Below are 23,577 nucleotides of genomic sequence, written 5' to 3' on the forward strand. Positions count from 1 at the left end.
AACTTTGAGATGTTACATTTTGTTTCCTCATCCAAATCATTCATATATATTGTGGGAGAATGTGCAGGAGTTTGCACAGTCACCCAAGCTGGAATTGAACCCAGGTCCTGGTGCTGTGAAGCAGCAGTGCTAACCACTGTACCACCATGCCACCCATGTTCTCCCTTTGTTGTGGTTAGTCACTATTGGAGGAAACCTCTTGTACAGCCATGCAGGTTTTGATGATATATTCTCACCTATAAACATATGCCTCAATAAAGCTATTTTCATTACATACAGTGTACCTCAACAACAGTGCTATTCATGCTATTCACTTATACGAGAGCAAAGTACTGCGGATGCTGAAAATCTTAAAACAGGTAACGCTGGAAACATCCAGAAGGTATAGCAGCTTCTGTGGAGCAAGAAACAGTTAATGTTTCAAATCAGTTCTAACGCGTGGTCACAGACTTAGAAAGTTTGTCCTGTTTCTCTCTCCACAGAGGTTGCCAGAATCACTGAATATTTCCAGTTTGTTCCATTTTTATTTGCTACGCACTTAGGTTTGTTCTTATATTCAGTGTAATGAACGAGGGAGGAAGCACAACTGTTTCTGCCCAAAGTGGAACACCTCAGACACAACAAATGGTAACTTTGAAACTGATGTTAATACAAATGGACAATGACTGTTACTTCTAAGCCAATGTAACCAACTGCTTGTTTTAAACATGTTGCAGGCCATATTACAAGAATTCAAATGTAATTAGACTGATGATCTTTTCATAACTCTGCACCTTCTTCTGCTTTAAACATTTATTGAACTTTCCCTCAAAAGCAAAAATGGTCTAAAATTCATCTATTGTGAAGTATTTCAAGATCCAATAATCCCACTGATTTTTTTTCGAACCCTTTATCCAAAGTACATCAATTTTGAATTGATGACATCTTACTGATCTCTTATCAATGGCTCCCCAAATAGGGGAAATAGTATAAATAGGGCAAAAAAAAAAATCTTCCATATTTAAAACAAAATATTTAATTTCCCTTGTTTCTACTTTAGATTAGAACACCTGTGGCATATCCTGGGAGAGGTTTGAAAATAAAATCAGTGGGATTATTGGATCTTGAAATACTTCACAATAGATGAATTTTAGGCCATTTGCGCTTTTCAGGGAAGTTCAATAAATGTTTAAAGCAGAAGAAGGTGCAGAGTTATGAAAAGAACATTAAAGGACTCAAAGCAGAAATAAGGGCGAAGCATTTGTATGCACTTGAAAGCATTGCTGTTTGGGCAGAAAAATAAAACAGGAAAATATACTCAATGGAAAGATAGTGAAGTGTATGGAACGGGTGATTTTTTGGAAGCAAATTGGTCATTCTTTGAAAATGCAAGTTAGTAATGCCATGAAAAGGCTAATAGCATTTTGGAACTGAAAAACACATGAAGAGTGCAAGAATGGGGTAATAATAAGATATGTATGTCAATGATTAGACCACAATTACATTACTGCATGATGTGATCCATTAAACACCAAATATAAATTCAACAATATGATTTTGGGGATGGAAAACTAGCTTTAAAAAGGTTATCACTGTAAGAGCTCCTCAGGGCAATGTCCTTGACCCAAAAATTTTCATCTGATTCATAAATGACTCCTTCCCCACCTTTCGTTAGGTCAAAAATGGGGATGTTCTTGAAGAATGCAACGTTCATTAGATACTGAAGCAGTCCATGTCCCTATGCAGCAAGACCTGGATAACGTGCAACCTTGAGCTGATGTGTGGAGTGGATATTATTTGCCACTGGCATGTCAGGCAGTGACTATTCTAACCACAGAAAATATAACCATCTCCCTTTAACATTCAATGATATTACAATAATTGAATGTCTTTTCAACCATACCTTGGGGATTACCATTGACAAGAGGAGAAGGTGATGAGGGAAGATGTATTCCGTGATGGCATCATGCTGGAATTGTCAGAAATGGTGAAGGATGATTCTTTGAATGCTGAGGCTAATGGGTTAGAAAGTGAGAATAAGGCGGACCCTAAGATAGCTCTGGGACAGACGGGAATGGTTGAGGGAAGAGGTACAGTGAATGGGTCAAACCTGGTTTCCAACCTCCTGTGGTTGATGGGGCACTCAATCCGTTTTTTTTGTTCCAGTGCTAAATAATTTCACTCTCTTTAGCTCTGAGTCACCAGACTGAAAACATTAACTCTATTTCTCTCTCCATTGATGTTGTCAGGCCTGTTGCGTTTCTCCAGCATCTTGTTTTTGTTAGAGCTACTTTGGAAAATAGTTTGGAAGCACTGATCTAGAAGATGTAGTACAAGGAATAGTAGAGGTAGTGTGGAAAATTTGTTTCTAGAATGCTTGTGTAACATTCTTGGAGCAATACATTATGGAACTAAGATAAAGATATTTTAGATTTAGTAATGTTCGATGAAGCAGGTTTATATAGTAAATCTTGTAGCAAGGGGTCCTTGGGGAGGAAAAAGTGACCATAATACAATTGAATTCCATATTACGTTTGAAAGTGACATTTTCCTGTCTCAAATCAGTGTCATAAACCTAAACAAAGCCAATTGCAATGCGTTGGCGGGGGCGCTATCTAAGATTCATTGGGTAAATAAAGCTAAAATGGTATGTACGGCGGTAAATAACATTGGGAAACACAAGGAAGTTAATGTTCAACAAAAATTCATTAAGTTTAAAAAAAAACTCATCAAGCAAGATCCATCAGCTTATTTGGAAAATTAAAGGATAGAATTAGATTAAAACAGGTTTAAAACATTTAAGCCTGAGGAATGGAAGTGTTGTACAAATCCAAAGGCAAGGGTGAAAGTAGAATGAGAGTAAACTAACCAGGAACAAAGAACTGATTGCTTCTAAAAACTTTGACAAGTAGATAAAAAGGTAGAGTGCAGCTGAAGTAAATGTTGGTCCTTTACAGACAAGAGAAATCATCATCATGGAGAATGAGGAAATGGCAGAGACATTGGACAAATATTTTGTATTAGTCATTATAATGGACAACACAAATTACATACCAGAAACAGTAAGTGACTAAGTGGATATTAAAAATGAAGAACTTAAACTATTTAACGTCAGTACAGAAAGAACGTTGGAGAAATGCAAGGGACTAAAATCCTGGTCCTGGCCTGTATCTGAAGAAATGGTTGTTGCAAAGATAGTCAGTGTAACGTTTACAAATTTCCAAAAATCCCTATTATATCCACGTTGGCAGGTTGTAACTAGTTGAATGCCACAAGGATTATTGCTGGAGCCTCAGTATATACAATCTAGAGGGTAATGTTTCAAGGTTTGCCGATGATACAAAACTAGGCATGAATGTAAGCTGCGAGGACAGAGACTGCAAAATGATACTGACAAGTTAAGCAAGTGAACACCAAGATGACAGGTGTTGAGACACTGGAGAAATGAGAGATTCTCCACTTTTGTCACAAGAATAAAAAAGCGTATTTTTTTAAAATGTGAAATTTCTAAATGTTGATGTTTAGTGAGATTTGGGCATGCTTGTGCAAGGGCACAAAGTTAACAAGCAATTACAGCAAATTATTAGGAAGGCAATTGGCATTTTGGCTTTTATTACTAGGGATGGCAGGAGTATCTTCCCACAGTAGTAAAGTGCTTTGGTGAGACCACATCAAGTGCCGTGTGAATTTTCAGTCTCCATTATTAAGGAAAGATATCCTCATACAGTACAGTGAAAATTCACTAGGTTGTTCCAGAGACATTTTTAATCCAAATGTGGGCATCAATGGCTAGATCAATATTTTGTTGCCCATCTGTAAACACCACCCCTCTGCCCCCCCCCCGATGGCTAATCCATCAGGCTATATTACTTCCATGATAGGGGCCATATCATAATATAATCATTTGAGAAGTAGTAGATACAGCTGAACAGCTTGAGAGCAGCGCACACTTACCCGGATCAACATCTACAAACCATTAAAATAAATTGTACTCATGTCACCTATGTGACAATTCCGCAATTAAAAAACAATGTGGAATTTGATTTAAAGGGAGTACATTGAAATTCTTGTATATGATCACAGAAAAAGTAGCAATAAAAGGATTATCACTATGACTACGAAGAAAATGGCCATTTGACTCATCGTGCCTGCACTGACTGTTTAATCCATTTCCCTACCCTTTCCTTGCTGTTCTTTTTCAAGTGTTAATTCCCTTTTGAATGATGTGATAACAGCCACTTGTGATAGAGCAGTCCATGCTCTAACTATCCAGATGAAATTCCTATTTTTCAATTCTTCTGTTGATAATCCTACATTTACGCCCTTCGGTTGCCAATTCATGAAGCATCAGGAACAATTTATCTTAAAACATTTTATGATTGAGAATCTTTATTACATCCCCTCTTAGTTTTCTCCAGTGAAAAAGCCTTTCATAATCATAAGTTGCCATTTTGAAAGTTCCAATATCCCATCTCTTGGGGGCGTTATGAATGGCTTGCAATGCTTCAACCACAGCCTAATTAACATCTCGTACAAATTCAAGCGCTCCTGAGAAATGAGAAACCAAACTCCAACTTCTAAAAAAATGTTTTTTTTCACTTCCAGCCTTAAGAATATATTTCTTCTAATTGTTCTCTCCATCCAAAATGTACTAATTTGCACTTCTTGCACTGAACATTATACCTTTCGGCCCTATTTGCTGGTCAGTTCCATTCTTTCTTGCAGTTAATTAAATTTTAATGTTCTTGTATTGATGGTCAAGTTATATTTCCATGTAGAAAAAGGGCAATCCAAGCACAGAACACAGCAACACTAAAATATTATTCCAAATGCAATAAAACTTACTCTAACATTTTCCCCCTCATTTTCTCTCCATCCACGTGACTCCATTCTTTCTAATACTAAGTGCTTCGTGTTTTTTTGCAACAAGTTTTTATGATTCTTCACAGAACAACTCTGAAAATACTGAAGTACAAAAAGCAGATAGCAATGGTCAGCAGTTGATTTTCTGACTGGAAGCCTTTTTCACACAAGCAGGCTTCATTTCCACCTTGCTATTGCAAGTCAACTCAATATGATTTGGTCCTACAATCTCAAGGTGGCCTTCTCCCACAACTGCTAAATGATAAAGCCCTTGCCTGTTGTCAGGAATTGATTGCTCGTCAGCACTTTTGAAATCATAATGGCAGAATGTAAGCGTCAAGGCAGTAGCACGTTCAATGATGGAAAACAGACTTACAGGAACACACTTCCTGCAGACACAACTAATGTCCCAGAGATAAACATGAAACCCTAGGAGAACGCAAGAGGCTAGCAAAATGAATATGCATGTTTAATAACAAACAGCATGATAGAAATATAGTGAACGACAGGAGTAATTAAATCACTACCTAATAAGTGTTCACATCAACAAGGCTTTAAGCATGCAATTGATATACAGGGACACACATGTAGAGGACCCATTTGTGTTGAAGACAGCAAGCTTGGATATTCCTTGTTTCCTTCTTGTTGCCATTTGGCTTCCACTTCCAGGGCTCTTTGTGGAATTATTCCCCTCAAGTGCTTCCTCTGCCTCACTCATTTTTCATTTCCATGACTTTTACATTCCTCTCAGTTCAACGATTTCTTCTATAAACTTCCATTTCACTTTTTGCTCTGTAATGCTTGGTTCCTCATTTATTCTTCCATTCTATTCACAAGAGGTTATTGCAGAAGGTAAGGGGGCATGGAGTTGGGGGTAGGGTGTTAGCGTGGATAGAGGATTGGTTGTCAAATAGGAGGCAGAGAGTGGGGGTTAATGGGTGCTATTCGGATTGGCGGTTGGTGACTAGTGGAGTGCCTCAGGGGTCGGTGCTGGGGCCTCAGCTATTTACCATTTATATAGATGATCTGGAGGAGGGAACTGAGTGTATGGTGTCGAAATTTGCTGAGGACACCAAGATTGGGGGAACGGCAAATTGCGCGGAGGGTGTGGAGAGTCTGCAGAAGGATCTAGATAGGCTGGGCGAATGGGCCAGGAAATGGCAAATGGAATTTAATGTTGGCAAGTGCGAGGTGGTCCACTTTGGTAGGAATAATGGTAGGAAGGACTATTTCTTATGTGGCGAAAAACTGCAGCAGGCGACGGTGCAGAGGGACCTCGGGGTCCTTGTGCATGAGTCGCAAAAACCCAGCCTGCAGGTGCAGCAGGTAGTCAGGAAGGCTAATGGGATGCTGGCCTTCACAGCGAGGGGGATTGAATATAAAAGTAGGGAGGTCTTGCTGTGGCTGTATAGGGCATTGGTGAGGCCGCAGCTGGAGTACTGTGTGCAGTTTTGGTCGCCATACTTACGCAAGGATATTCTGGCCTTGGAGGGAGCGCAGAGGAGGTTTACTAGGCTGATACCGGAGTTGAGGGGGTTGAACAATGAGGAGAGGCTGAATAAACTAGGCTTGTACTCGTTAGAGTTTAGAAGAATGAGGGGAGATCTCATTGAGACGTATAAGATGATGAATGGGATGGATAGGGTAGAGGTGGAGAGACTCTTCCCGCTCAGAAAGGACAGTAGGACTAGGGGGCACAGCCTCAAAATAAAGGGGGGGCGGTTTAGAACGGAGTTGAGGAAGAACTTCTTCACTCAAAGGGTGGTGAATCTCTGGAATTCTCTGCCTGTCGAGGTGGTGGAGGCTGCCTCGCTAAATATTTTTAAGACGCGGGTTGATGGGTTTTTGATAAGCGAGGGGATTAAGGGTTATGGGGAGACGGTGGGAATGTGGAACTGAGCCACGACAGATCAGCCATGATCTTACTGAATGGCGGGGCAGGCTTGAAGGGCTAGATGGCCTACTCCTGCTCCTATTTCTTATGTTATGTTCTTATGTTCTACTCAGTTACAGACACACCCACCACCCCTCTGTTGTTTAAACAACTATTTCCTGTAAAATGTTTTCAAGCTAAAATGTAATTTGCAAAACTGGGATGATTAAACAAAATGCACAATCAGGGTGGGGTTTCAGCAAGAATAAGTAACCAAATAGATGAACCCTGACAGAAGCAAGTTAGTGGAAGGAGCTGGAGGAGGGAGCAGCCATTGTGCTGTGGCTAAAGGAAAAAAGAATAACCCACGGGAAGCCTAAAGGCCTACAATGGAGTTCAATTCAGGATGACAAAACAGGTCCATAGCGTGTTGCAAAAAGTAAAACAAGAAAACAAGAGGAATGGCCAAAACAGTTAAATACAAAAAAAGGAAAATATATTGCCCAATGTTACAACAGATATTAGAAACACATTTGCTCCTTGTTCAGCACTAAATGCAATAATATGGAGCCAAATAAATAAAACAATGAAATATTTCCACTAACTGCAAAGATCAGGTAACAGAGGAACAGCTGCTGTAGTTCTCATTAGAAAATTGAGTTGCTGCATTCATTTCACTTTATAAAGGCATTCCTATCACATGGCCATAGCAAGGTTTGGGCTTATATTCAGTTCAAACAATATTACAGAAGTTCTATATTCACAAATGAACAAAATTGGACAGTTAGGGACCACAACACATTATGATGGCCCATATCTCTGACAATAACAGAAATATTCATCACTTTTGGCAAAGACAACCATGTTTTTGGCTGTGCTAGTCTGAACAGCTCACGTTCACTTTTACTAGGCAAGCAGAGCTGTGTGAGTACCACAGACCTGTATGCATCTGTTCCAGCCACTGTAGTAGACATGCAGGCTGTTTGGGGGCAGGGCAGGGGAAACCACTGTTTACAACATGGAAACCACAAATTCAGTATTGCAGAACTGCTGTCTGAAGGTATCCCAGAATATAAATGCTGGCTCCATGAGTTTTGGAATCCAAACAACAACATTGAGACCTAGGAGATAAATTCAGCTATGTTACGTTTGCTACAATGTATAGTGGGGCAGTGGCACCTGCAAACAGTGAAATGCAGCTGAAAGAGAAATTCAGAAAAAGTGAACATCACTGGCGTTGATTCCCAGCACAGCTAATGGTAGCAAGGGACTATCTTCTTGAACCTTTGCAATCCAATGCTTAGTTACACCCGAATGGTTTGCTTGTTAGATCACCTCAGAAGGCAATGAGCACACCATGCTGCTGTGGGACTGGAGTTGTACATTGCCCAGATAAAGTAAGGATTTGGCTCGCTTAAGAGCATTAGTGATTGCAACAATCTGATAGCTGCACAAATCACGACTAAAAATACCAACTGTTTAATTCCCTTTTCATTTTAAATAAACCAAATTCAAATTCTTAAACTGTCATGCCAAGAATAGAAGTCACTTTCTCTAGATTACTAGTCCTGTAACAAAACTGCAACACTATTTCAATATACTTAGGTCTTAACTGACCACCAACTTTAGTAGAAAGCTAGGAGCAAAAATCTAAACTATGCTTTCAAAGAAAGCGTCACACTACAGAAAAATAAAAGAAAAATGACTTGCCTAGAATTAATCCAATATTCCCATCCACTTCAAAAACAGATTGATTAGCTTCCTAAAATCATAACTTAATTTCCCATTTAAAGGTTTGGCATCACAGCTGCGTGCACTGAAATAGGTAAATTTTAGTCATGGTTTAATGTAAACAATAGCATAACCATGTGAAGGAAGGATAGTTTAAGAAAATAGTTGGCATTGATCTGTGTCTGAAATGCTCCCATATTGGCAAAGAATAATGTTGTTGTTACTAGTGTGAATAATGTTTGCACTGCTTGTTTCAACAATGATAGCTTCCCAATGGTTATGGTCCATACATACCAGCAGGAGCAAAGTTGTGGGTGGGTTCACTGTCAAGAGTTGGTGCAGACTGAATAGGTTGAATGGCTTCTTCTGCACTGTCCGGATTCTATAATTAATTATAGGTGCAGGATAACAATTGAAGTTCTCCATTTGTACGTTCACTGGCTAAAGACTTTCTCGTTATTCATTTTGATGGACAAAAAAAATTAGACTAGTGAGCTTGGAAGTGCAAAACTCCAATCATCGAGTCTTATTCCAAGCCAGTTAATTTTTTTGAAAATTAAATGACACTTCTGTCTGCTATTTATTTCAATAGGTTTGCAATACAAATCTCACAAAAATAAAAATAACTTCAACACTGCTGCCTCACACATCCTGCCACACTGTGTGGAGTTTGCACGTTCTCCCTGTGTCAAAGTCGGTTTCCTCCCACAGTCCAAAGTGTGCAGGTTAGATGGATTGGCCGTGCTAAATTGACTTAGCGCTGGGGGGGGATTAGCAGGGTAAACATGCGGGGTTACGGGAATAGGGCCTGGGTGGGATTGTAGTCAGCACAGACTCAAATAGGCCGAATAGCCCCTCTCTGTTCTGTTAGGATTCTATGAAATATTCTAAAATTACATTAAGTATATAATTTCACTAGAGTAAATGCTACACAGGCTTAAACGGACTTTATTCAGAATCTAAAGGGTTCTATATACTTATTCTGCATAACACACCAGCTTCACAATGTTCTGCACAATGTTTCAACAAACCTCTGATTAAAACGTGTAAACAAATCACCAGGACCAAGGTGATTTGTCATGTGACTCTGTTCTAAATTTAAAAAGTAATCAATTAAAGATAATATTAGCACATTAAAGGTCAGGAAACTAGGATGTAGAAGTAGAAACAGAAAAATGCTGGAAAATCTCAGATCTGACAACATCTGTGGAGAGAGATGAGGGCCAACATTGAGATCTACTGACACTTTCCAGCATTTTTCTGTTTTTGTTTCAGATTCTGGCATCCGCAGTATTTTGTGTTTATGTAGAAGCAGTATGAGTTGAGAGAAGAAATGATAGAGGCAAGAAGTCACTTGTGGAAGTGGTGTACAGGTCCCTTAATTGTAACTACATGATAGATCAGAGTATAAAAGGAGATAATGGGAGCTTGTCAGAAAGGTACAAGTGATAATCATGGGGATTTTAATCTACATCTAGCTTGGAAAAGTCAGATGGGCGAAGGTTGCATAGATGAGGAATTCATAGAATGTTTTCAGGATATTTTCTTAGAACAGCACATTCTGGAGCCAACCAGAGGGCAGGTTCCTCTCGACCTGGTAGTGTGAAATGTGGTAGGATTAAATCAATACCCTCACAGTGAAGGCACTCCTAGGTAGCTACAATCATAATACGATATAATTTTAGTCAGTTTGAGGGAGAGAAAAGAGTGTGTTTTTAAATCAACAAACATTCAGTGATAGACATTCAAAAGGGATATTTTATATACATTCCAATAAGAAAAATTGGAAAAATGAGGCAGATCAGACACAGTCAACATGGTTTTGTGAAAGCGAAATCACATTTGACCAATTCACTGGAGTTCTTTGAAGGGGTCATAGAATCCCTATCCTGTAGGAGGCCAGTCGGCCTATTGAAACTGCATCAACTCTCCGACAGGACATCTTCCCCAGGCCCTATCCCCATGCTGTAGATAACGGTGAACCAGTGGAAGTACATCTCAGAAGGCGCCACATCAAAAGATTATTGCGTAGAATAAGAAAATTATGGTGTAGTGGGTACCATATTGGCATAGATTTCAGGAAATAGTTGGCATAAATGTTAATGGGTCTTTTTTCTAGCTGGCAGAATGTGGTAAGCGGTGTGCTACCTAGATCAAAATGGATGAGTGTTGTACCACACAGATCAGTACTGGGATGTCAACTGTTTCAATTCATATAAATGAAGGGACTGAAATTTGGTTGCTAAATTTGCTAACAAAGGTAGGTAGGAAAGTAAGTTATGAAAAAGACACAAGGAGGCTACAAAGCAACATAGAAAGGATAAGTGAGTGGGCAAAAATCTGACAAGTCGAATACAAACATGGGCAAATGTCCATTTTGACAGCAGAATAAAAAAAGCTTATCTATATGGTGAGAGACTGCAGAACTCAGAGGTGCAGAGGGATCTAGGTGTCCTAGTGTATTAATTACAAAAGGCTAATATGCAGGTACAGCAAATACTTAGGAAAGCTAATAGAATGTTACTGTTCATTGTGCAGAGAATGGATTACAAAAGTAGGGAGATTATGCTTTAGTACAGAGCATTGATGTGACCACATTTGGAGTAATGCTGGTCTCCTATGTAAAAAAGATGTAACTGCATTAAAAATAGTTCACAGAAGGTTTATTGGATTAATGCCAGGAACGGGCAGGTTGTCTTAAGAGGAAAGGTTGGAGAGGTTAGGTTTATATCTATTATTAGAGATAGAAGGGCAAATGATTGAAAGCTTTAGATAACTGAGGGATATTGACAGGGTGAATGTTTTCTCTTGTCAGCTAATCTCGAACTAGGGAGTCACTGTTTAAAAATAAGGGATTGCTCATTTAAGACAGAGATGAGAACTCTTTTCCTTTGAGAGTCTTGAGTCTCTGGAACTCCTCTTCAAAAGTTAGTGGAAGCAGAATCTTTGAATATTTTTAAGACAGAGCTAGATAGATTCTTGATTAGCAAGGCGGGGGGTGAAAGGTCATTAGGTAGGTAGGAACGTGGGGTTCAAAACAGATCAGATGATACTACTGAATGACGGAGCAGGCTCGAGGCACAAAGTGATCTAGTCCTGCTCCTAATTTGTATGCTCAAAACATTAACTGTTTCTTTTTTCACAGATGTTGTCAGGCTTGAGTATTTCCAGCATCCACAACATTTTGCTTTCCAATTTCAGTCACGTAGGTCCATATATCAGTCAGTCTATTAGTACCAACTATTTCCAAAATAAATGGTCACATGATACCCAATACTTATAAAGTGAAGAGGGCTCATAATGAAACGTTCACATTCGGCTGTTTAATTCTTAAAATAATTGTGATTGTAAACAACTTTGGCTTTTGGAACATTGTAAAATAATGCAAATATGAAGTCAACATATCAGAACAGAAAGCAGAAAATATATACTGGAACAGTTTGTGAAGTACTTCAAACCCTCATCCACAAGTGGTCTGATCACTGCACTCCATTAAATAAGAACTGCCTTATTCTCCAGCTTTAAAATGGATCCAAATCAAACGCTCTTATCTCTTGCTATTTCATGACACCAGATTTATCAAATACATTATTAGTGTTAACAGATGAAACTCATGTTCGTATTTTTATAGTCTGCTGATATTTTCAACCCCACACCTTTAGTGTTTCACTTCAACAAACATTTTCAGAGGATATTGTAAATTTTCCCAATTGGAACGAATAAATGACATGCTCAAAATGCATTCAGTTACCCACTGCACTGACAACTTACTTCAGCCACAAATATAAAAATGAGCTAAGGATAATATTCATAATGCAAAGTTTAAAATTCAAAGCTGCTTTCCAGCAAATGTTTAAAATCCAGACAGAAATAACATGACATGAAAAGATTATACATCACTCAAAATTAAAGTTAATTTATAAGGCTTACATTCACACTGCAATAGAGTTACTGTGAAAATCCCATTGTCGCCACACTCCAGCACCTGTTCGGGTACACAGGGAGAATTTAGCATGGTCAATTCACCCAACCTGTACATCTTTGGACTGTGGGAGGTAACCCATGCAGACAGAGAAAGTGCAAACTCCACACAATGACCCAAGCCCAGAATCGAACCCAGGTCCTTGGTGCTGAGAGGCAGCAGTGCTAACCACTATGCCACCCAGTAATAAATATATTACTGTGAATATATATTACATAATATCTTGACCAAAAAGCTCGATGTTATTATAACCGTCAAATCACAGTATTCAGTCTGATTATACTTAAAGAGATGGCAGTACCTGGCTATATTCCCAGATACAGTTGACTTTTGCATTCTTGCAAAATTTTCTAGAATGATCATTGAATGGCACTCCGTTGTAACACACCAAAAGGCTGATCTCAACAGAAATTGTATATAGAATTTGAGCTTTTAACCAGCAATACACCTTCCAGCAGAACCCAACACTTGTCTCCAGGTTACTCCCATAATTTTATTCCTGTACAATTTTCCCTACACATTCACTTGTATTTGCTCAGAAAACTACAGTGCAGATGGTGGTAAAAAGCATTATCTCCTTATACTCTCCAGGTTCAGTAACCATTTAAAAATTAAAACAAGTGTCCAGAATTTCAAATATCCATCGTCTCAAATCCACCAGTCAACACAACAATGCACCTCTTCAATTACTATATTTTGAAGAATCTGCTTACAACAGCTTCAAAATTATTATTTCATTAAAGTTCAACCTTTCAGCAACACATATTTAAAACATAAATGTCAGAGGGATGTGCTTTTGCACTTGCTAAAATACAATTCCAAGAACAACAATTCAACCTCGTACGTAATTACAGCTGAGACTACTTGCGTGGAAAAGCTTAAAACTGTAATGCACAAGCCCTGACTAAATCTCTGGAGCATAATCTGTTGAGCCTGGCGGGCAGTGCGCCCAATACAGCAAGACGACAAACAGTAAATCAAAAGCCACAAATCAACTGCTGATCCCTTCATACGTGGTGTTATGTAAAAGGTACAGACCCTTAAATCTTCTTACGATTTTGTTTAAAACGACACGGAATCTGGTGTCAAGTCGTACCTCGTCCTTTCCAGCAGATGGGTGTTTTTTTCCATTTGTATCTCCATCCTCCTCTTCACTTGGACAGGTCCTTCGTGTCGCCATTATAACATTTCAAATTAAAACGAATCCAGATCAGGAGAACATTTTCTCGGCTCCGCACACTGAAAAATCCCAGTCAGTCATGAATAGCAACAACAAAAAGCACCACAGCCTGATAACTCGCCGGGTCTACCCGTTTTTCTTCATTGTTTCTTAATGAAAACTGGGGGGGAGAAAAAAAATAGATACAGTCAGTCGCAAATAAATCGCATTCGTATCATAATTCATGTTCACAACGCTCCTGAAAAAGAAACAGTGATCAGAAAACCGCACTGACACAAGACAAATCAGTTCTGCCAACAGGAGCTTCAGCCTCCTTCCATCAATCAAGGAAACGCCTTTTAAAAAAAATCCTGTTACTTGGCTTTCCCTACAGAATTTGCGCTCAATGCTCACACCTCTCTACGCCAAGTTTCTTTTTGGTTTGATTTCCTTTTTCGCCGCCGATCCTCTGCAAAGTCTCAGTAAAACCAATCGGCATCTCTTTCTCCCCCTCGATAAAATAAACAAATGCAAAAATCGGCGGGGGGGGGGGTACTATTTCAAAAGGAAGATGGGACAGATGCAGTCTGGAGGCAGATTTTTCACACTGCTCGCCTCCCCCAACTACGTGCCGGGAATGGATCCTGACAACTAACCCATTTTTGTTGTGGGTGTTTTCACTTGGATAGATTCGCCCGAGCAGCGTGAAGGATGCGGTGTGGAAATCATTACCAAACATCCAACAATTATAACCAGCCATATAATAAATATACAGATAGTATAACCAGCCATATAATAAATACGAGAAAGAATTGAGTGGAAAAAGTGGGAAGGAAGAAAAGCCTGGAGCCATTCAGATTTCCACCAAGGCAGAATTCCCTCCCCATCAATCAGCAGTACAAGGGGAGTGGGGAAACTATAATCTCTCTCTCTCACACACACACACACACAGACACACACTCCCTCTTTAATGAACTGATGTGTAAAATGATGCTTGAAATTTTCTCTCCCCCCCCGCGCCGGCCCTCGAGCAGACCTTGTATCGCCGGGGCCTCGATTTCCCACCCCTCAGTCCAGGAGAGTTGGGCAGCAGAAGAAGCAGCAGCCACTGCTGTGCCCCAGTTCGGGCCGCACTCTCCCCGGCTCCTGCAGCAGCTCCTCCCGCTCAGGCAGCGGCGCCGCCGCCATGGCTCCTCAGGTCGGTCTCTCTCTCTCTCTCTCTGTGGGCTGCCTGTTGTCACTCGCCGCTCCCTCGACTCCGGCCGCCTTTCAATCCTCCTCCTCCTTCTTCTCCTCCTCCTCCTCCTCCTTCTTCTTCGGCAGTTTTAACTGGACTCTGAAGCCAGAGGTACCTCAACTGCCGCCGCCATCTCTCTGTGGTTTGTTTCTCTCTCTCTCTCTCTCTGGTTTATTTCTCTTCGGTTTATTTTCTCTCTCCTCGCCCACTCCACACCAGCCGCGCGTGAGGTGGAAAGAAAACCCGACCGCGAGAGACCCAGCCCGCCGGAGGCCGAGGCCACCAATCAGCACCCGCCTTACAACCACCGCTCGGCCACTCCACCAATCGGATGGGGCGTTTCATCGCCTCTCTCCCTTGCGATTCCCAACCCATTATTCCCGACTCCTTGGCCAATGGGATCGGGGCTCGCGCTGGGGCCCGGCTCCAGCCAATCAGCGCAGCGCAGTGCAGCGCAGGCCGCCGCGCGCTCTCCTCCCTCCAGCACCACTGATACTCAGCCCATCCCCAAGCTCAGCCTCAGTACACTCACTCAGCCCATCCCCAACCCTGCTACACTCACTCAGCCCATCCCCAACCCTGCTACACTCACTCAGCCCATCCCCAAGCTCAACCCTGCTACACTCCCTCGGCTCATCCCCAAGCTCAACCCTGCTACACTCCCTCGGCTCATCCCCAAGCTCAACCCTGCTACACTCCCTCGGCTCATCCCCAAGCTCAACCCTGCTACGCTCACTCAGCCCATCCCCAAGCTCAACCCTGCTACACTCCCTCGGCTCATCCCCAAGCTCAACCCTGCTACACTCTGGAGCTGGACTGGGGTAAACACAGTAAGAACTCTCACAACACTAGGTTAAAGTCCAACAGATTTATTTGGTAGCAAACGCCACTAGCTTCAACATGTCATTGATGAAGACGAACATCTCACCAAGGCCACCCCCACATTCCATACCCCACTTCTTGCCTCCAAATAACTGCACAATCTCAAACAGACCATTGTCCACAGCAAACTACCCAGCCTTCAGGAGAACAGTAACCATGTCACCACACAACCCTGCCACAGCAACCTCTGCAAGACATGCCGGATCATCGACACAGATGCCATCATCTCACGTGAGAACACCATCCACCAGGTACACAGTACATACTCTTGCAACTTGGCCAACATTGTCTACCTGATACGCTCCCAAGACATGGTACATTGGGGAGACCATGCAGATGCTACGACAACGGATGAACGAACGCCGCTTGACAATCACCAGGCAAGACTGTTCTTTTCCTGTTGACGAACCTTCAACGGTCACAGGCATTCGGCCTCTGATCTTCGGATAAGCGTTCTCCAAGGCGGCCTTCACGACAGTGCTGAGTTGCTGAGCAGAGACTGATAGCCAAGTTCTACGCACATGAGGCCGGTCTCAACCAGGATCTTGGGTTCATGTCACACTATTTGTAACCCCCATGGCTTGCCTGGGCTTGTAACATCTCACTTACTGTCCTGTCTGGAGACAATACACATCTCTTGAACTTATGCTTAATTCTATCTCCACTCACATTGTCTGCACCTTAAAGACTTGATTAGCTGTAAAGACTCGCATTCTAATCCATATTCTGTAAACTGAGTGTGTGCCTTTATATGCCCTGTTTGTGATCAGAACTCCCCAGTCACCTGACGAAGGGGCAGAGCCCCCAAAAATTGTGTTTACTACCAAATAAATCTGTTGGACTTTAACCTAGTGTTGTGAGATTTCTCACTACACTCATTCAGTGGTGTTGTGAGATTTCTTACTATACTCATTCAGCCCATTCCCAAACTCGCTACACTCATTCAGCCCATCTCCAACTCAACCCTACTACATTCACTCAGCCCATCGGCCCATCCGCAACCCCCCTATGCTCACTCGGCCCACTCCCAAACCAGCTGCACTCACTCAGCCCATCCCCAACCCCCTACACTCACTCGACCCACCCCCAACCCCGCTACATTCACTCAGCCCGTCCCCAACCCCCTACACTCACTCGACCCACCCCCAACCCTGCTACATTCACTCAGCCCGTCCCCAACCCCCTACACTCACTCGGCCCACCCCCAACCCCCCTACACTCACTCGGCCCACCCCCAACCCCCCTACACTCACTCGGCCCACCCCCAACCCCCCTACACTCACTCAGCCCACCCGCAACCCCCTACACTCACTCGGCCCACCCCCAACCCCCCTACACTCACTCAGCCCACCCGCAACCCCCTACACTCACTCAGCCCATCCCCAAATGCCCCTACATCACTCAGCCCACCCCCAACCCCCCTACATCACTCAGCCCACCCACAACCCCCCTTACACTCACTCAACCCACCCGCAACCCCTCTACCCTCATTCACTCAGCCAACCCCCAACCCCCCTACACTCACTCAGCCCACCACCAAACCCCTTACACTCACTCAGCCTACCCCCAATGCCCCTGCACTCAGTCAGCCCATCCCCAACCCAGCTACACTCACTCAGCCCATTCCCCAACCCGGCTCCACTCACTCAGCCCGTCCCCAACCCCCTACACTCACTCGGCCCACTCCCAACCCCCCTACGCTCACTCAGCCCACCACCAAACCCCTTACACTCACTCAGCCTACCCCCAACCCCCCTACACTCACTCAGCCCATCCCCAACCCAGCTACACTCACACAGCCCATTCCCCAACCCGGCTCCACTCACTCAGCCCGTCCCCAACCCCCCTACACTCACTCAGCCCACCACCAAACCCCTTACACTCACTCAGCCTACCCCCAACGCCCCTGCACTCAGTCAGCCCATCCCCAACCCAGCTACACTCACTCAGCCCATTCCCCAACCCGGCTCCACTCACTCAGCCCATCCCCAACCCCCTACACTCAGTCAGCCCACCCCCAACTTCGCTACACTCACCCGGCCCACCCCCAACCCAGCTACACTCACTCAGCCCATTCCCCAACCCAGCTCCACTCACTCAGCCCATCCCCAACCTCAACCTTGCTACACTCACTCGGCCCACCCCCAACACCCCCTACACTCACTCGGCCCACCCCCAACACCCCCTACACTCACTCGGCCCACCCCCAACACCCCCTATACTCACAGCCCATCCCCAACCTCAACCTCGCTACACTCACCCGGCCCACCCCCAACCTCGCTACACTCACTCAGCCCACCCCCAAACTCGCTACACTCACTCACTCACCCTATCCTTACCCTTGCTACACTCACTCACTCAACCTATCCCTAGCCTTGCTACACTCACTCACTCCGCCCTCCCCAGCCCGACTACACTCACCCATTCTGCCCAACCCAGGTTCTTCTACGCTGCTTTACCCTCCCTATAGAGATGGGGGGGAGGTTGAAGTCCGTTTGCGGCGGTGGGTCGGTGCAGAATCATTTCCCCACGCTCTTTGAAACCAATAGGCAGAAAGTCCACGCAGCACAGGCTCGGGGGGGGGGGCGGGGGGGTGAGTGCGCTGTGGTCTTTCGCAGTATGTGAGCTGCATAGAAATGAAGCACAGGGGTCGGGATAGACATTTACCCGCGGTTCGTGACCACTTATTTCCTCGTAATTGCGGCTTTGCAAGATTTCGGGCAGCAGGCAACGTTATCCCACGGCACGAAACAACTTAAAAAGAGAGTTTCTGAGATTCTCGATGAGGTTCACATCGCAGCTCAACCCCGAACTTGTGGTTGTGTAGTGCAATATTTGATTTATTGACCCTCGGGTTACATAAAGTCACGACAGCGAGATTCCCATTCTCACATCCAATCCCTATTATGGTCAGAAAATCCTCATCTGATGCCACTATTCTCTTGTCACTCCCTGGCCTATTTCAATTGCAATTCGCCATGCTGCTGTCCTTGTATCACTCCTGTGATGTTCTTGTCCCTTGCAGCGATTCGTCCAAATCTTCTCAGTCGTTACGCTCCTCGCAAAAACAATTGTAATTTCTTACAGCAGCAACAACTTGATTGCGGAGATGCGTTTGATTTTCCAGTTCTTTGTGAAAATTTGTCTTTTTTGCATTAATTAAATGCAACGTGCTAATTTCTTGCAGACTAATTTCAAATCTCAGAGATTTGTTCCGTCCATTCATTCGCTTCTCACACATTAGTTGGCAATAATTGTTCCTTCCACAGATCCATTCAAATAGTTCACATTTGATCACACAAGCAAAATTCCTCAACTGCTGGAAATCTGGAATAAAAATCGAAAAAAGATGGAAATACCAGGTCAAGCAGCATCTGCAGGAGAGAAACAGCGGGTTTCTGATCTGTGACCTAAACCTGTCCTGTGATCATATTGTAAGTCCTGAAGCAAGGTGGCACAATGGTTAGCACTGCTACCCCACAGCGCCAGGGACTCAGGTTCGATTCCCAGGTTAGATCACTGCCTACGTGAAATTTGCACATTCTCCCCCTTTCTGTGTGGGTTCCCCCTGGGTACTTGGGTTTCCTTCCACCGTCTGAAAGACGTGCTGGTTAAGCGCATTGACCCGAACAGGCACTGGAGTGTGGAGACTAGGGGATTTTCACGATAGCTTCACTCTAGTGTTAATATAAGCCTTCTTGTGATAAATAAATAAACTTTACAGCTGTTTGTTGAAATATCAGCATAATCCAATATTTCAGTGTGAGGTTTGTGGCTCCTATGAAGTAGTACACAGCATGAAAGAAGGCATGTTTCAGCACAACACAGCTTGTTGCAATGAATTGCTCCCAATGTCCCTGTTTATTCCCAATTTAAGTGCACTCCTTAATAAACCAGAGGCAAAAATTGGCATGGATCCCATGTATAATTTCAGGAATTCCAAACTTGAATCCATCCCAAAGGCACTTGACCACACATTATGTAAGTTATTCTAATCTTGTAAAGACAACTGGAGGAAGTGAGTTTGCAATGCTGAATGTAATTTGGAGGGTGGTGTGTTGGAAACAGTCCAAGGCAGATAAGGATGATTTTGGAAATTAGGGCCTAGATCTTCCACTGTTCAGACAGTTGAAGAGTTGATGGTTTCAATTTACTTGTCTGAGTATTTAGTCAGGAAATGTTAGACAGATTAAAACTTAGTCTTGGTTTCTTGGGCAATTACAGAATTGACTCCCCTATCACTGACACTGACCATATCCCCCAACTCCCCTTTCAATTGCCTGACTCCGCCCTGACCTCCCCGATTCCCCCACCCTCCTATTCCCCTGACCCAACCTGACTAGCCCTGACCAAACTGATTAGCTCCCACTATCCCATTCTCTCCAGTTGGACCTGAAACAACCCCACCACCTTATGATCCCCTAGCCCCTCAAAATTCCCCCAAACCTGACCTGACCCAACATCACCACCCTACTCCCTTACCCACATTACCCCGTTATCCACCCTTGCCCATTTACCTTAAACATCCTACCCCCTTATCCACCTTACCCATTTACCTCACCCCCCCCACCGTTCCGCTTTATCCACTTGACTTCTTCCCTCCTTAACTTTTCAAAGAAAACTTGGAACATTTAACCTCTTTACTTACCAGAATATGGAGCTTGTACTGTAAAAGGGGCTATGGTTTCTGCATGGTGTTTAAAAGGGTGTTTAAAAGAAACACAGGCAATGTAAATACAAAAATGACATGAGAACTGACTGTCAAAAATTAAAATGAACCAAGTATTAGAAAATTGGAAGAAACAGTTTTACTACTGGAGATATTGGATAGACATGGAAGGAATTTCTAGCAAAATTAGTCTAATACTTAACTCCTTAAGAAAGAATCTGGCTAAGTATCTAATAAGAACAAAGTTGGTGAATAGTACGTGCATTGAGATGACCAGCTATTTCACGATACCTAATGATCATCATTTTCTAGACGGTAAATACGTGATAATCCACTTTGGCTGGAAAAATAAAAGGGCAAATTATTATTTAAATGGGAAACAGGTTCAAAAGGCATCTGTGCAGAGAGATCTGGGTGTCCTTGTGTATGAGTCTCAGAAAGTGGGTATGCAGGTGCAAAATGTTTATAAGGAAGGCAAATAGAATCTTGGCATTGATTGCAAAGGGTCTACAGTATTAAAGTAGAGAAGTGTTGTTCCAGTTGTATAAGGCATTGGTGAGAGTATACTTAGAGTATTGTGTTGAGTTTTGGTCACCTTCTATGAGGAAGGATGCAGTGACACTGGAGATGGTTCAGAAGAGGTTCACTAAATTGATTCCAGGTTTGAAGGGGCTGTTATATGAGGAGCATTTGAATAGCTCGGCTTGTACTCGCTTGAGTACAGAAGAATAGGGGGGACTTGATTGAGGTATGTAAAATACTAAACAGGATTGATAAAGTAAATGTTAACCCTTCTCGAACATTCTAGGACAAGAGGTCATATTGGCAGAGTAAGAAGTGGAAGGTTCAAGATTGAGATAAGGAGAAGTTACTTCTCACAGAGGATTGTGGATCTATGGAACTGCAGTGGATGCAGAATCAATTGATTGATTCAAGAAAGATGGATAAATAATTGATCAAAAGTGGGATAAGGGGAACCGGAGTTGAGGGGGTTGAGCTATGAGGAGAGGCTGAATAAACTGGGCTTGTACTCGTTAGAGTTTAGAAGAATGAGGGGAGATCTCACTGAGACGTATAAGATGATGAATGGGATGGATAGGATAGAGGTGGAGAGACTCTTCCCGCTCAGAAAGGATAGTAGGACTAGGGGGCACAGCCTCAAGATAAAAGGGGAGCGGTTTAGAACGGAGTTGAGGAGGAACTTCTTCACTCAAAGGGTGGTGAATCTCTGGAATTCTCTGCCCATTGAAGTGGTGGAGGCTGCCTCGCTAAATATTTTTAAGACGCGGGTTGATGGGTTTTTGATAAGAGAGGGGATTAAGGGTTATGGGGAGAGAGCGGGAAAGTGGAACTGAGCAGCGACAGATCAGCCATGATCTTATTGAATGGCGGGGCAGGCTCGAAGGGCTAGATGGCCTACTCCTGCTCCTATTTCTTATGTCCTTATGAACTGGAGTTAGGATGAGATGGAGATCAGCCGTGATCATATAGAATGGCGGAGTGGGCTCGAAGGACTCAATTGCCTACTCTCGCTCCTAATTCCTACATTCCTATGTTCATATGTCAGTAAAGGACAACAAGCCGCAGCTAAATAGTGGATGTGCAGATTTGGTTAGCTGTTCTGGAGTTGTCCTTAATCTGATTCTAATTTCCCCAGAATTACACAGGTGCACTTGCCATTGTGTTACAAGTGTGGATACCATTGGCAATATCCTCATTTATATTTGGAAACGAGTACTCAAGAATGAAGTGCATGGAGTGGATTGTACAAAATGTGTAGAAGGAGCTTGAAAAACTGAAAAGTCTTTTAACATCTGTCACAAATATGGCATTTGTGAGATTGTCATGCTTTGGCACTGTCCCTTTCATTTGGGGTAAGATGAAGGAATAATGGGGTCATGTGATATGTTCTGAATTCTGACCCCACTGACCACCCAATTCACTGCACTGACCACCCCCCAACCATTTGATTCCTCCCACTGACCAATCCCCCCACACATCCACTAGCCACCCCTCACTGACCACTCTACTCTGCCCCACGGCCACCCAACTCCCCAACTCCCACCACCCCCCTGCACCATCACCTTATTCATCCCTATCTGACCAACCAACTCCACCCACCACACAATGATAGATGATGGACAGACTTTGTGAACTCAGGACATGAGTTACTCATTGCAGAATTCCCAGCCTCTGACTTGCCCACGGTATTTATGTGGCTGGACAATGGATATTGATGGTGGGGGAATCCAGTGATGGTAATGCCGAGGGGAGATGGCTAGATTCTCTCTTTTTAGAGGTTGTCATTGACCGGCACACATGGCGGAAGTGTTACTTGCCATTTATCAGACCACTGCAGTCTCAAAGTGCCAGGGACCCAGGTTCAATTCTGGTCTTGAGTGACAGTATGGAGTTTGCACATTCTTCCCTTGTCTGTGTGGATTTCCTCTGGATGCTCTGATTTTTCTCCCAGAATCCAAAGATGTGTAGGTCAGGTGCATTGGTCATGCTAAATTACCCTTCAGCGTTCTAAGATGTGTGGTTAGGGGGATTATTGGGGTAAATACATGTGGTTGTGGGAATAGGGCTTGGGTAAGATGCTCTGTCATAGAATCAGTGCGAACTCAATGGGCTGAATGGCCTCCTTCTGCACTGTTGTGATTCAATGGTTCTATGACACCAAGCTTAAATGGCGTCCAAGTCTTGCTGCATATGGGTGCAGACTGCTTCAGTATCTAAGGAGTCACAAATGGTATTTAAGATACAATCATCACTCCTTTCATCTTTTAATGGAGAGAAGGTCATTTTGAAGCAGCATAAGATGTTTGGGATTAGGACACTAACTTGAGGAACTTCTGTAGCTGGGGGTTGAGGTGGTTGCTCTCCAAAAACAACAACTATCTTTTTGTTTTATGGTCTTCTCATTTATACACTTCCCCAATTTCTCAAACTAGAGCAAAACTCTGCAATACTGGAAATCCAAAACAAAAGCTGAAAATCATCCAAAGAATCTACAAGCCAGAGAGCATTTTTGAAGAAAGAGAAACAGAGTGAATTGCCCTGATATTCACAGTGAGGGAACAAAGGCATGTGTTTGGTAGAGGAAACCTGGAAATGCTGGGGACACAGAGACCCTGCTGAATTTAATGGCATGACTTCCTTAACATTAGTTCATGTACCTCTCAGCAGCACACCAGACTGA

General features: G+C 43.1%; 1 protein-coding gene across 3 annotated transcripts in view; it reads right to left on the reverse strand.

Moving 5' to 3' along the window:
* arhgap21a (Rho GTPase activating protein 21a) overlaps positions 1-15,098 on the reverse strand; it is a 215,185-nt gene extending 200,087 nt beyond the window's left edge. For 2 of the 3 annotated variants that reach the window (XM_080211355.1, XM_080211346.1), the window contains exons 1-2: positions 14,624-15,094; positions 13,525-13,768 (exon numbers count right to left, since the gene is read on the reverse strand). In XM_080211355.1, the coding sequence (XP_080067481.1) occupies positions 13,525-13,608 (84 nt within the window). In that variant the 5' untranslated portion in view covers positions 13,609-13,768; positions 14,624-15,094. Of the gene's footprint in view, positions 1-13,524; positions 13,769-14,623 lie in introns of all 3 variants that reach the window. The other variant, XM_080211380.1, reaches the window with a different exon arrangement.
* Between the last annotated feature and the right edge of the window lie 8,479 nt (positions 15,099-23,577).

Source organism: Carcharhinus amblyrhynchos, chromosome 2 (assembly GCF_965287045.1).
Source record: "Carcharhinus amblyrhynchos chromosome 2, sCarAmb.v2.hapA, whole genome shotgun sequence".
NCBI lineage: Eukaryota > Metazoa > Chordata > Chondrichthyes > Carcharhiniformes > Carcharhinidae > Carcharhinus > Carcharhinus amblyrhynchos.